The 15,287-nt window shown below is 42.7% G+C and overlaps 1 protein-coding gene across 4 annotated transcripts in view; it reads right to left on the reverse strand.

Moving 5' to 3' along the window:
* Positions 1 to 15,287, reverse strand: part of EFR3B (EFR3 homolog B) — an 84,950-nt gene that overhangs the window by 29,967 nt on the left and 39,696 nt on the right. For all 4 annotated transcript variants that reach the window (XM_072143867.1, XM_072143870.1, XM_072143868.1 and 1 more), the window contains exons 2-3: positions 4,361 to 4,437; positions 3,873 to 4,000 (exon numbers count right to left, since the gene is read on the reverse strand). In XM_072143867.1, coding sequence (XP_071999968.1) covers positions 3,873 to 4,000; positions 4,361 to 4,437 — 205 coding nt within the window. The remainder of the gene's footprint in view (positions 1 to 3,872; positions 4,001 to 4,360; positions 4,438 to 15,287) is intronic.

Below are 15,287 nucleotides of genomic sequence, written 5' to 3' on the forward strand. Positions count from 1 at the left end.
TACAGTGGTCCCCCGTAGACACCAGTGCAGCCTGTGCTCTAGTATTGCTATATATTACATACAGTGGTCCACCATAGACACCAGTGCAGCCTGTGCTCTAGTATTGCTATATATTACATACAGTGGTCCACCATAGACACCAGTGCAGCCTGTGCTCTAGTATTGCTATATATTACATACAGTGGTCCACCATAGACACCAGTGCAGCCTGGGCTATAGTATTGCTATATATTACATACAGTGGTCCACCATAGACACCAGTGCAGCCTGTGCTCTAGTATTGCTATATATTACATACAGTGGTCCACCATAGACACCAGTGCAGCCTGTGCTCTAGTATTGCTATATATTACATACAGTGGTCCACCATAGACACCAGTGCAGCCTGTGCTCTAGTATTGCTATATATTACATACAGTGGTCCACCATAGACACCGGTGCAGCCTGTGCTCTAGTATTGCTATATATTACATACAGTGGTCCACCATAGACACCAGTGCAGCCTGTGCTCTAGTATTGCTATATATTACATACAATGGTCCCCCATAGACACCAGTGCAGCCTGGGCTCTAGTATTGCTATATATTACATACAGTGGTCCCCCATAGACAGCGGTGCAGCCTGTGACCATGGATCCAGTCACATCCAGAGCTGCAGTGTAAATTCTGTTAGTTTCCTCTACCCCCTCCAGGCTGTAGCTTCTCATCAGCAGAACGTTAGCACTAGGAATTCATAGCTAATCTGCCACTGTATGAGACCAGTGTGATGTGGGGTCTCAGACAAGGGGCTGGGGGTTTAGGAATCTGACATGTAAAATTTTAGGATCAGCTTTTGTTTGGATCAGAGAACAAAATCTTCTCTGGAGAGGAGTATAAGGTGTGAATACTACATGGCCCCCATCCTCATCCTGTCACATGTGCTATGTCTATGATGGGTGACAGCTCTCATGGGGGGTGTAGTGGTAGTTCAACCAAAATCTTGGGTGTGTGTGAACATGAGCTTATATGAGCATCGCATGGATTCGGAGTTCCCCACCTCCGCATATGTTCGTACACAACCAAAAAAACGCCATGTAAGCAGATCCAATTCTTCTATCTTTTAGTGAAAATTGTCATAGAATACAAATATTTTATTTTACTTGTTTCAATGTTTCAATTATTTACTAAATAATCCACAATCCTTTTGAGATATAAGAAATGGATCTGCTTGTAGGGCGCTATGTCTAATGGGGGTGTAGTGCTAGTCACATGCACTGGCAGTCACCCAGCTTTTCCAGAAACGGATGAAACCAGGAGATAAGGGGGAAGCAACTGTACAAAACTGTAGATACGGGGACCAGTGTGTTCTCCACACACACCACAAGCTCCGCAGACTCCTGGCTCCCAGCAACCTACTGAGGAGATGAAATATTAAATATTCACACCCACTTATCATGTCCCCCGCTTCTTCACACCAACCAACTACTAGCGTCACACGTCTTCTCATGTACAATATATACCGCAATGTCTCCTGCAGTCCTATGTAACACCACCACAGATCATGTAGTAGATGTGTCCTGCAGTCCTATGTAACACCACAGATAACACAGTGATATCTCTCTGAGTACAGATCATGTAGTAGATGTGTCCTGCAGTCCCATGTAACACCACAGATAACACAGTGATATCTCTGAGTACAGATCATGTATTAGATGTGTCCTGCAGTCCTATGTAACACCACAGATAACACAGTGATATCTCTCTGTGTACAGATCCTGTAGTAGATGTGTCCTGCAGTCCTATGTAACACCACAGATAACACAGTGATATCTCTGGGTACAGATCATGTAGTAGATGTGACCTGCAGTCCCATGTATTACCACAGATAACACAGTGATATCTCTGAGTACAGATCATGTAGTAGATGTGACCTGCAGTCCCATGTAACACCACAGATAACACAGTGATATCTCTGAGTACAGATCATGTAGTAGATGTGTCCTGCAGTCCTATGTAACACCACAGATAACACAGTGATATCTCTCTGAGTACAGATCATGTAGTAGATGTGTCCTGCAGTCCTATGTAACACCACAGATAACACAGTGATATCTCTGAGTACAGATCATGTAGTAGATGTGTCCTGCAGTCCTATGTAACACCACAGATAACACAGTGATATCTCTGAGTACAGATCATGTAGTAGATGTGACCTGCAGTCCTATGTAACACCACAGATAACACAGTGATATCTCTGAGTACAGATCATGTAGTAGATGTGTCCTGCAGTCCTATGTAACACCACAGATAACACAGTGATATCTCTGAGTACAGATCATGTAGTAGATGTGTCCTGCAGTCCTATGTAACACCACAGACAACACAGTGATATCTCTGAGTACAGATCATGTAGTAGATGTGTCCTGCAGTCCTATGTAACACCACAGATAACACAGTGATATCTCTGAGTACAGATCATGTAGTAGATGTGACCTGCAGTCCTATGTAACACTACAGATAACACAGTGATATCTCTGAGTACAGATCATGTAGTAGATGTGTCCTGCAGTCCTATGTAACACCACAGATAACACAGTGATATCTCTGAGTACAGATCATGTAGTAGATGTGTCCTGCAGTCCCATGTAACACCACAGATAACACAGTGATATCTCTGAGTACAGATCATGTAGTAAATGTGTCCTGCAGTCCTATGTAACACCACAGATAACACAGTGATATCTCTCTGAGTACAGATCATGTAGTAGATGTGTCCTGCAGTCCTATGTAACACCACAGATAACACACTGATATCTCTGAGTACACATCATGTAGTAGATGTGTCCTGCAGTCCTATGTAACACCACAGATAACACAGTGATATCTCTGAGTACAGATCATGTAGTAGATGTGTCCTGCAGTCCTATGTAACACCACAGATAACACAGTGATATCTATGAGTACAGATCATGTAGTAGATGTGTCCTGCAGTCCTATGTAACACCACAGATAACACAGTGATATCTCTGAGTACAGATCATGTAGTAGATGTGTCCTGCAGTCCCATGTAACACTACAGATAACACAGTGATATCTCTGAGTACAGATCATGTAGTAAATGTGTCCTGCAGTCCTATGTAACACCACAGATAACACTGTGATATCTCTGAGTACAGATCATGTAGTAAATGTGTCCTGCAGTCCTATGTAACACCACAGATAACACATTGATATCTCTCTGAGTACAGATCATGTAGTAGATGTATCATGCAGTCCTATGTAACACCACAGATAACACAGTGATATCTCTCTGAGTACAGATCATGTAGTAGATGTGTCCTGCAGTCCTATGTAACACTACAGATAACACAGTGATATCTCTGAGTACAGATCATGTAGTAGATGTATCATGCAGTCCTATGTAACACCACAGATAACACAGTGATATCTCTGACTACAGATCATGTAGTAGATGTATCATGCAGTCCTATGTAACACCACAGATAACACGGTGATATCTCTCTGAGTACAGTGCCTATAGAGATAATAACAGGCCTCCTCCGGTCTTATAATGGAGGGGGAGCAGGCAGCTATTATCTGCTATTACGCACCATTAATGCTCAGTTCCCTCTGTGCTGACATTCTGCAGAATAATCCCAGGAGAAAGAAGAAACAAAGTATCCAGAGAAGATTCTGCCTCCACCCAATCATTAACTTTCACTGATTGGGCTGGGACCCATAACATCCATATGAGCCTCCTCTATGGTACTTGTGGCATGTTCACCCTTGAGCCTCCTATATGGTACATGCACCCTTGGGTAATGTGGTCCCCGTGCAGCTTCCATCCCCATGTGCCTGCATGTTCCTGAGTGGTGCCAGGGGTGGTGGTCGTACCCATAGCGGTGCCTGGACACATCTCTGCTGAGCCGCTCCGAGAGGTAGGCGCCGATGCGATCCAGTTTCTCTGGGGCTGACAGCGCGTAGAAAGTCAACTTCTCCATGTTGGCTTTGACGAGACCATCCTGCGGAGTGACAAGAGTCATAACGTAAGATTATAGACTGTAATGTATATGTGCGCAAATGGTGACAAGATCCTGATGACAAGACAGGTTTAGATTCCCGGGATCTCCCAGGTTTTGCAGATCCCTCTGATAGTGATTATTCCCACTGGTTTCACTGCTCAGCTGCTCTCTATGGATGGGACTACAAAGTGATTGATAGCTCTATATACCATGTCCGTGACCGGTATTGCAGTTCAGTGCCAATTAAGCTGCAGTACCAGACACGTTACTGTTTGTAGGGTATTGCTGTTGCTAAAAAGACACATAATCATCAGTAGATGGAAATCCCCTCAAACTTTACATATAACCCTGAGCACTAACCTCCGAATCCTCGGGGAAGATGTTGTCCACCAGTCTTTTGTAGCGAGGACGCAGCGCTCCACAGCAGCCACACACCCCTGCAGGAGAGAGGAAGAGAAAGGAAACATGTTAGAAACTGTGATGGAAGCTCATCTATGATGTATATATTATTATGGGGGCTCCTACGATGTTTATATTATTATGGGGGGCTCCTATGATGTATATATTATTATGGGGGCTCCTACGATGTATATATTATTATGGGGGCTCCTACGATGTATATATTATTATGGGGGCTCCTACGATGTTTATATTATTATGGGGGGCTCCTATGATGTATATATTATTATGGGGGCTCCTACGATGTTTATATTATTATGGGGGGCTCCTATGATGTATATATTATTATGGGGGCTCCTACGATGTATATATTATTATGGGGGCTCCTACGATGTATATATTATTATGGGGGCTCCTACGATGTTTATATTATTATGGGGGGCTCCTATGATGTATATATTATTATGGGGGCTCCTACGATGTATATATTATTATGGGGGAGTCTATGATGTTTATATTATTATGGGGGGCTCCTATGATGTTTATATTATTATGGGGGGCTCCTATGATGTATATATTATTATGGGGGCTCCTACGATGTATATATTATTATGGGGGGTTTCTATGATGTGTATATTATGGGGGGCTCCTATGATGTATATATTATTATGGGGGGTTTCTATGATGTGTATATTATGGGGGGCTCCTATGATGTATATATTATTATGGGGGCTCCTATGATGTATATGTTATTATGGGGGCTCCTATGATGTATATGTTATTATGGGGGCTCCTACGATGTATATATTATTATGGGGGGTTTCTATGATGTGTATATTATGGGGGGCTCCTATGATGTATATATTATTATGGGGGGTTTCTATGATGTGTATATTATGGGGGGCTCCTATGATGTATATATTATTATGGGGGCTCCTACGATGTATATATTATTATGGGGGGTTTCTATGATGTGTATATTATGGGGGGCTCCTATGATGTGTATATTATGGGGGGCTCCTATGATGTATATATTATTATGGGGGGCTCCTATGATGTATATATTATTATGGGGGGTTTCTATGATGTGTATATTATGGGGGGCTCCTATGATGTGTATATTATGGGGGGCTCCTATGATGTATATATTATTATGGGGGCTCCTGTGATGTATATATTATTATGGGGGAATCTACGATTGATAGGTTTCAATATGAAACAAAACCCAGCTCCCCCGCTCCTTGCGGCTGTGTGGATGGACAGTGCGGGGACTGTCGAGCACATACAGAAAATGTAAGAAGAATTCCAGCACATGGTCCTTCAGATTAGTGACGCGTTTGCTCGTTAGCGTTAATCTTGGTCACGGCCAACACCAAAATGTGGCAATTGTTTTTTATATGTTTGGTGTCCGATGTGTGAGGAGCTGAAGTTCACTGCATGTGATGGAGGACGATGTGCGGGATTTCTTCTTATATTTTCTGTATTATTGATACATTCAGATCACAGAATATGTGATATTATAATATTATTACTGATACTTTGACTGATACATTGTTTTGGGAGTATCTATGAAGCGGCTGGAGGGTAGTGAAGCAGGAGGCTCAGGATGAAAGGCACTAATAGCCCCATGAAGAGGCTGCGGATCATTGTGGGTATAGCAGATATTATTATATATAATTAACCCTCTGTTGGCCTGTAATCATGTGTTTGGTGGGTATAATGTGGGTGATACATTCGCCCCTGTAATATTTCCAGTGCCACATGATGCCCGGGCTCCAGCTATGAGTCACAGCCAGACGCTGAGAGCCACTAACAAGACAAATACCCCACAGCCTGGCACGATGCCACCCTCACCACTCAGACATGAGGTACAGCAGATTTAACCCATCCCTTTCCTAGGTTCTATCCAGCACATTATGACCTGTGACCTGATGGTGATAGTGCTCTGTGCTGCTGGAGGACCCAGCACACCCCTCCTCTGACATTCTCTGTGCTGCTGTGGACCCTGCTCTGCCACTATGTAACTCTCAGTCTATGGTCTCCCATAAGATCAGTACACTCCTCCTCTGACATCCTCTGTGCTGCTGTGGACCCTGCTCCTCCACTATGTAACTCTCAGTCTATGGTCTCCCAGAGTTCAGCACACTCCTTCTCTGACATCCTCTGTGCTGATGTGGACCCTGCTCCTCCATTATGTAACTCTCAGTCTATGGTCTCCCATAAGATCTGTACACTCCTCCTCTGACATCCTCTGTGCTGCTGTGGACCCTGCTCCTCCACTATGTAACTCTCAATCTATGGTCTCCTATAAGGTCAGCACACTCCTCCACTGACATCCTCTGTGCTGCTGTGGACCCTGCTCCTCCACTATGTAACTCTCAGTCTATGGTCTCCCAGAGTTCAGCACACTCCTCCTCTAACATCCTCTGTGCTGCTGTGGACCCTGCTCCTCCACTACGTTACTCTCAGTCTATGGTCTCCCATAAGATCAGCACACTCCTCTGACATCCTCTGTGCTGCTGTGAACCTTCACTATTATTATAGAAGTCTCAGTATAGAAAATCCAATTTATCTCTTCATATTAACATAAGCCGCTGTCGGTGAATTCTCAGAAGATATACACAGTCCTGAAATACTCTGTGCTGCGGGGGCCCTGTCTCTGTCTAGAACCTATTACTTCTTAGGGTGATGGCACACGTGGCGTTTTGAACGCGTTTTTGGCCCGTTTTTTAAGCAGTCCGATGAAAAACACATGCGTTTTTGACCAGTTTCAATTAAGATAATTGGTAAAATCTGTCAAAAACTGAGGCATTTTTTAAGGCATGCATTTTTTGACGGAGTTCAAAATGCCACGTGTGGCATCACCCTTAGCATTTGGTCCTGTCCTCACATTGTTTGGCTGTACAGATCCGCAGCCGTGACACGGCTCTGCTTAAATACTCTGTGCTGCACCTCACTTGAGCAGCGCAGTATGACCTCCTGTAGTACATGGTAAAGGAGGGGGTGGGCATCTCTGGGGCAGGGGGGTATGTGCCCGGGCTACACATTATTTCGATGCTTTCAAACCGTTTACTCAGCAGATCTCATAGATTTAGGTCACTGTCAGGGATGATGGAAAGCTCCGCAGTCCGGGGGGAAGAGCTACCAGGGATGCGATAAAGCCTTGTAACTTATCTCATTGTCAGGACGCAGAGAACCTGTCAGCAGGTATCTGTAAAATGGGGCTGGACCTGCAGGTGGGTCACTGTAAACATGGTAGGCCTCATTTATTTGTGTGAGACCAGAACTGTTGCTCATGGCAACCAATCAGTGTTCAGCTTCCATTTTATAAACAGCTGTGGGAAAATGAAAGCTGAGCTCTGATTGGTTGCCATGGGCAACTAGAACAGTTCTGCTCTAAGAGGCCTATGATAAATCTCCCCCATTGTTTATAGGGTTTCGGTTTACGTAATAACATTGTTATGTTTTATACTTTATATTTTAATAAAAAGATCTACAGGATGTAACTCAGGATCAGTACAGAATTATTGTAGGGAACATTCTTATTATTTCAGGGATTTGTCACATGACACAGATTTGCCTAATTATTTTGCGGACATGTTGGCTTTCTCCTGAGAATGAGGGGCTTTGCTTCTCGCTGTGATTTATATGACAAACAATGCGCCATCTGTTTCGCAGCTTTCCCACAGTAATGGTGATAATTGCAGATTCAGCAGAGGAATTTGATGGATTTGTGGAAAAAATACACGGCGGCACGTGCAGAGCATCCAGCAGTAAAACAGTTAACGTCAGCAGATCCGCAGCAGAACCAGAGCCGGCACCTTCCTCCGATTATACCATACAGCACCCACAATGACTGGCATCACAGAAGGTGGCACCCGCAGTGCAGCACCGCACATAGTCACCCACCTCACCTGTAATTACATCTCCAGAGAACGTAATCTGCAGCTTAATTACAGGAAGATCTGATGAGATGAGTCACAATGAGACCGACATTATATACACATCCGGACAGAAGAGGAGGGTAATATACTGTATATACCCAGTACAGGACCTGTACACACCGGGCAGTAGTTATATCCTAGTACAGTGATGGCGAACCTTTTAGCGACCGAGTGCCCAAACTGCAACCCCAAACCTCCCTCATTTATCGTGAGGTGCCAACCAAAAATTAAAGCAGTAATTTATTGCTCCCTGAACAACTTTCACTCATACTGGGCTCCTGAGGACACCAACACAGTAGAAAGAAGGAGGGAAAATTTGCATCATTGCTATCCAGTATCCCTCTCTACACAGAGAACCAATGGGGCCAGCAGTAGCTTCTCCAAAGATAATTCGTCTCTGTCTACACATTCTCCCTCTTCCTACAGCCCCAAGCAGCATCTTTTAAGTTGCTTGGAACTGCAGTAAAATTCTTTGAGTCCTGTCTGGTGTCCTGGGGCAATGGCCCGGGTGCCCACAGAAAGAGATCGGAGTGCCGCCTCTGGCACCCGTGCCATAGGTTCGCCACCACTGTCCTAGTACATAGGGGGCAGTATTATATTAGTTATATTCTTGTACATAGGGGGTAGTATTATAGTAGTTATATTCTTGTACATAGGGGGCAGTATTATAGTAGTTATATTCCTGTACATAGGGGGCAGTATTATAGTAGTTATATTCTTGTACATAGGAGGCAGTATTATAGTAGTTATATTCTTGTACATAGGGGGCAGTATTATAGTAGTTATATTCTTGTACATAGGAGGCAGTATTATAGTAGTTATATTCTTGTACATAGGAGGCAGTATTATAGTAGTTATATTCTTGTACATAGGGGGCAGTATTATAGTAGTTATATTCTTGTACATAGGAGGCAGTATTATAGTAGTTATATTCTTGTACATAGGAGGCAGTATTATAGTAGTTATATTCTTGTACATAGGAGGCAGTATTATAGTAGTTATATTCTTGTACATAGGAGGCAGTATTATAGTAGTTATATTCTTGTACATAGGGGGCAGTATTATAGTAGTTATATTCTTGTACATAGGAGGCAGTATTATAGTAGTTATATTCTTGTACATAGGAGGCAGTATTATAGTAGTTATATTCCTGTACATAGAGGGCAGTATTATAGTAATTATATTCTTGTACATAGGGGGCAGTATTATAGTAGTTATATTCTTGTACATAGGGAGCAGTATTATAGTAGTTATATTCCTGTACATAGGGGGCAATATTATAGTAGTTATATTCCTGTACATAGGGGCAGTATTATAGTAGTTATATTCCTGTACATAGGGGGTAGTATTATAGTAGTTATATTCTTGTACATAGGGGGCAGTATTATAGTAGTTATATTCCTGTACATAGGGGGCAGTATTATAGTAGTTATATTCTTGCACATAGGGGGCAGTATTATAGTAGTTATATTCTTGTACATAGGAGGCAGTATTATAGTAGTTATATTCCTGTACATAGAGGGCAGTATTATAGTAGTTATATTCTTGTACATAGGGGGCAGTATTATAGTAGTTATATTCTTGTACATAGGGAGCAGTATTATAGTAGTTATATTCTTGTACATAGGGGGCAGTATTATAGTAGTTATATTCTTGTACATAGGAGGCAGTATTATAGTAGTTATATTCTTGTACATAGGAGGCAGTATTATAGTAGTTATATTCTTGTACATAGGAGGCAGTATTATAGTAGTTATATTCTTGTACATAGGAGGCAGTATTATAGTAGTTATATTCTTGTACATAGGGGGCAGTATTATAGTAGTTATATTCTTGTACATAGGAGGCAGTATTATAGTAGTTATATTCTTGTACATAGGAGGCAGTATTATAGTAGTTATATTCCTGTACATAGAGGGCAGTATTATAGTAATTATATTCTTGTACATAGGGGGCAGTATTATAGTAGTTATATTCTTGTACATAGGGAGCAGTATTATAGTAGTTATATTCCTGTACATAGGGGGCAATATTATAGTAGTTATATTCCTGTACATAGGGGCAGTATTATAGTAGTTATATTCCTGTACATAGGGGGTAGTATTATAGTAGTTATATTCTTGTACATAGGGGGCAGTATTATAGTAGTTATATTCCTGTACATAGGGGGCAGTATTATAGTAGTTATATTCTTGCACATAGGGGGCAGTATTATAGTAGTTATATTCTTGTACATAGGAGGCAGTATTATAGTAGTTATATTCCTGTACATAGAGGGCAGTATTATAGTAGTTATATTCTTGTACATAGGGGGCAGTATTATAGTAGTTATATTCTTGTACATAGGGAGCAGTATTATAGTAGTTATATTCCTGTACATAGGGGGCAATATTATAGTAGTTATATTCCTGTACATAGGGGCAGTATTATAGTAGTTATATTCCTGTACATAGGGGGTAGTATTATAGTAGTTATATTCTTGTACATAGGGGGCAGTATTATAGTAGTTATATTCCTGTACATAGGGGGCAGTATTATAGTAGTTATATTCTTGCACATAGGGGGCAGTATTATAGTAGTTATATTCTTGTACATATGGGGCAGTATTATAGTAGTTATATTCTTGTACATAGGGGGCAGTATTATAGTAGTTATATACCAATTATAAAGTAGCTGATACATCCAGTATGTGGTGTATCTAAGCTCATGTGTGATACTGGCTGCTGAGCTGTGTATCTAATCCTATCCTGTGTGTATCTACTGTCTGGCAGTAGGCATGAGCCCCGTTACCAGTGTTATAGTAGTTATATTCTTGTACATAGGGGCAGTATTATAGTAGTTATATTCTTGTACATAGGGGGCAGTATTATAGTAGTTATATTCTTGTACATAGGGAGCAGTATTATAGTAGTTATATTCTTGTACATAGGGGCAGTATTATAGTAGTTATATTCTTGTACATAGGGGGCAGTATTATAATCTCCTTTATAACATTGTACCTCTCCTCCTCTCTGTATGTATCACGCATGTAGTAGGTTTTATACTGATGATAGTGAAAGATTAAATAAACAAACAATTTCCTTCTTATCAGGATCCAGGTCTTAATACTTGAGAGGAAACTGAGCTGTAAATAGAACTGATGACACGTCCGGTCGTGTCGCTCCTCGTGTGTCAGGTGACTGTGGATGGACATGACAACACAGGGAAATGTTGGATCAGTCTGGGATTGATCACATGCTGGTAGTCATGGCAATCGGCATTGCTGCGATTTTATAGACTTCTGCTTCTGGGCCAATTATAAAGTAGCTGATACATCCAGTATGTGGTGTATCTAAGCTCATGTGTGATACTGGCTGCTGAGCTGTGTATCTAATCCTATCCTGTGTGTATCTACTGTCTGGCAGTAGGCATGAGCCCCGTTACCAGTGATGGGGGACGACCTCTGCCTGATCCGAGTTATTTTTATCCATGGACCAGGAACATCAGGGAGAAGATAATTCTCTGCTGGAGTTATTGTGCCAAAAATACAAAGCACCCGGCAGCAGCACATGTGTGACATGATGGATTGCTACTTCATGTGGCAATGATATCCCATGATGCACCGCAGCAGAGTGCTGACCGACTACAACAGGCATCCATAAGAAGCATGATTGCAGCTCTGGATGTGACTAGAGCACAAGTGTCGGGGGATATATTGTATCCGATGCCTTTTTATTTATAAAGCTAAGTCCTGATGGACAGGTCCATATGTTGCCATAGGGACAGAGGTGACGCCCCCTATTGGTGCCCCTGCATTACACTTTATAAAGCGTTAAAAACCCCTCCTACCTCTCCTACATACATGCATGCATTTCTAGTAGTGCACTGACATAGGCCTCAGTTATACTCTGGCAATGGCTTATATACTGCGGGAACAAGGAATATTTTGCGTGTACAATACCTGAAGCAACTAAGATCAACTATGATCAAGCTTACTGTATAGATATGGTAACAGAACCAAGATAACTGTATAGATATAAAAACAGACAGATACATACACACTCACTCACATACAGGGGGAGATTTATCATATGCCGGCACCCCAGGGGCAATCGCTTCTACTACTGCTACACCAGAAAACTGGCATAGCAGCAGTGATAAATCTCCCCCACAGAATACATACATACTCATGCAGTATACACACACACACACTCACGCACATTCAGTATACACACACACACTCACGCACATGCAGTATACACACACGCACATGCAGTATACACACACACACTCACGCACATGCAGTATACACACACACTCACGCACATGCAGTATACACACACACACTCACGCACATGCAGTATACACACACACACTCACGCACATGCAGTATACACACACACACTCACGCACATGCAGTATACATATACACTCATGCAGTATACACATACTCTCATGCACATGCAGTATACATATACACTCATGCAGTATACACACACACTCATGCACATGCAGTATACACACACACTCACGCACATGCAGTATACATATACACTCATGCAGTATACACACACACTCACGCACATGCAGTATACACACACACTCACGCACATGCAGTATACACACACACTCACGCACATGCAGTATACACACACACTCACGCACATGCAGTATACACACACACTCACGCACATGCAGTATACACACACACTCACGCACATGCAGTATACACACACACTCACGCACATGCAGTATACACACACACACTCACGCACATGCAGTATACACACACACACTCACGCACATGCAGTATACACACACACACACTCACGCACATGCAGTATACACACACACACTCACGCACATGCAGTATACACACACACACACATGCAGTATACACACACACACTCACGCACATGCAGTATACACACACACACTCACGCACATGCAGTATACACACACACACTCACGCACATGCAGTATACATATACACTCATGCAGTATACACACACACTCATGCACATGCAGTATACATATACACTCATGCAGTATACACACACACTCACGAACATGCAGTATACACACACACTCACGCACATGCAGTATACACACACACACTCACGCACATGCAGTATACACACACACACTCACGCACATGCAGTATACACACACACACTCACGCACATGCAGTATACACACACACACATGCAGTATACACACACACACTCACGCACATGCAGTATACACAAACACACTCACGCACATGCAGTATACACACACACACTCACGCACATGCAGTATACATATACACTCATGCAGTATACACACACACTCATGCACATGCAGTATACATATACACTCATGCAGTATACACACACACTCACGAACATGCAGTATACACACACACTCACGCACATGCAGTATACACACACACACTCACGCACATGCAGTATACACACACACACTCACGCACATGCAGTATACACACACACTCACGCACATGCAGTATACACACACACACTCACGCACATGCAGTATACACACACACACTCACGCACATGCAGTATACACACACACACTCACGCACATGCAGTATACACACACACACTCACGCACATGCAGTATACACACACACACATGCAGTATACACACACACACTCACGCACATGCAGTATACACACACACACTCACGCACATGCAGTATACACACACACACTCACGCACATGCAGTATACATATACACTCATGCAGTATACACACACACTCATGCACATGCAGTATACATATACACTCATGCAGTATACACACACACTCACGAACATGCAGTATACACACACACTCACGCACATGCAGTATACACACACACACTCACGCACATGCAGTATACACACACACACTCACGCACATGCAGTATACACACACACACTCACGCACATGCAGTATACACACACACACTCACGCACATGCAGTATACACACACACACATGCAGTATACACACACACACTCACGCACATGCAGTATACACACACACACTCACGCACATGCAGTATACACACACACACTCACGCACATGCAGTATACATATACACTCATGCAGTATACACACACACTCATGCACATGCAGTATACATATACACTCATGCAGTATACACACACACTCACGAACATGCAGTATACACACACACTCACGCACATGCAGTATACACACACACACTCACGCACATGCAGTATACACACACACACTCACGCACATGCAGTATACACACACACTCACGCACATGCAGTATACACACACACACTCACGCACATGCAGTATACACACACACACTCACGCACATGCAGTATACACACACACACTCACGCACATGCAGTATACACACACACACTCACGCACATGCAGTATACACACACACACATGCAGTATACACACACACACTCACGCACATGCAGTATACACACACACACTCACGCACATGCAGTATACACACACACACTCACGCACATGCAGTATACATATACACTCATGCAGTATACACACACACTCATGCACATGCAGTATACATATACACTCATGCAGTATACACACACACTCACGAACATGCAGTATACACACACACTCACGCACATGCAGTATACACACACACACTCACGCACATGCAGTATACACACACACACTCACGCACATGCAGTATACACACACACACTCACGCACATGCAGTATACACACACACACATGCAGTATACACACACACACTCACGCACATGCAGTATACACACACACACTCACGCACATGCAGTATACACACACACACTCACGCACATGCAGTATACATATACACTCATGCAGTATACACACACACTCATGCACATGCAGTATACATATACACTCATGCAGTATACACACACACTCACGAACATGCAGTATACACACACACTCACGCACATGCAGTATACACACACACAC

Source organism: Engystomops pustulosus, chromosome 3, assembly GCF_040894005.1.
Source record: "Engystomops pustulosus chromosome 3, aEngPut4.maternal, whole genome shotgun sequence".
NCBI lineage: Eukaryota > Metazoa > Chordata > Amphibia > Anura > Leptodactylidae > Engystomops > Engystomops pustulosus.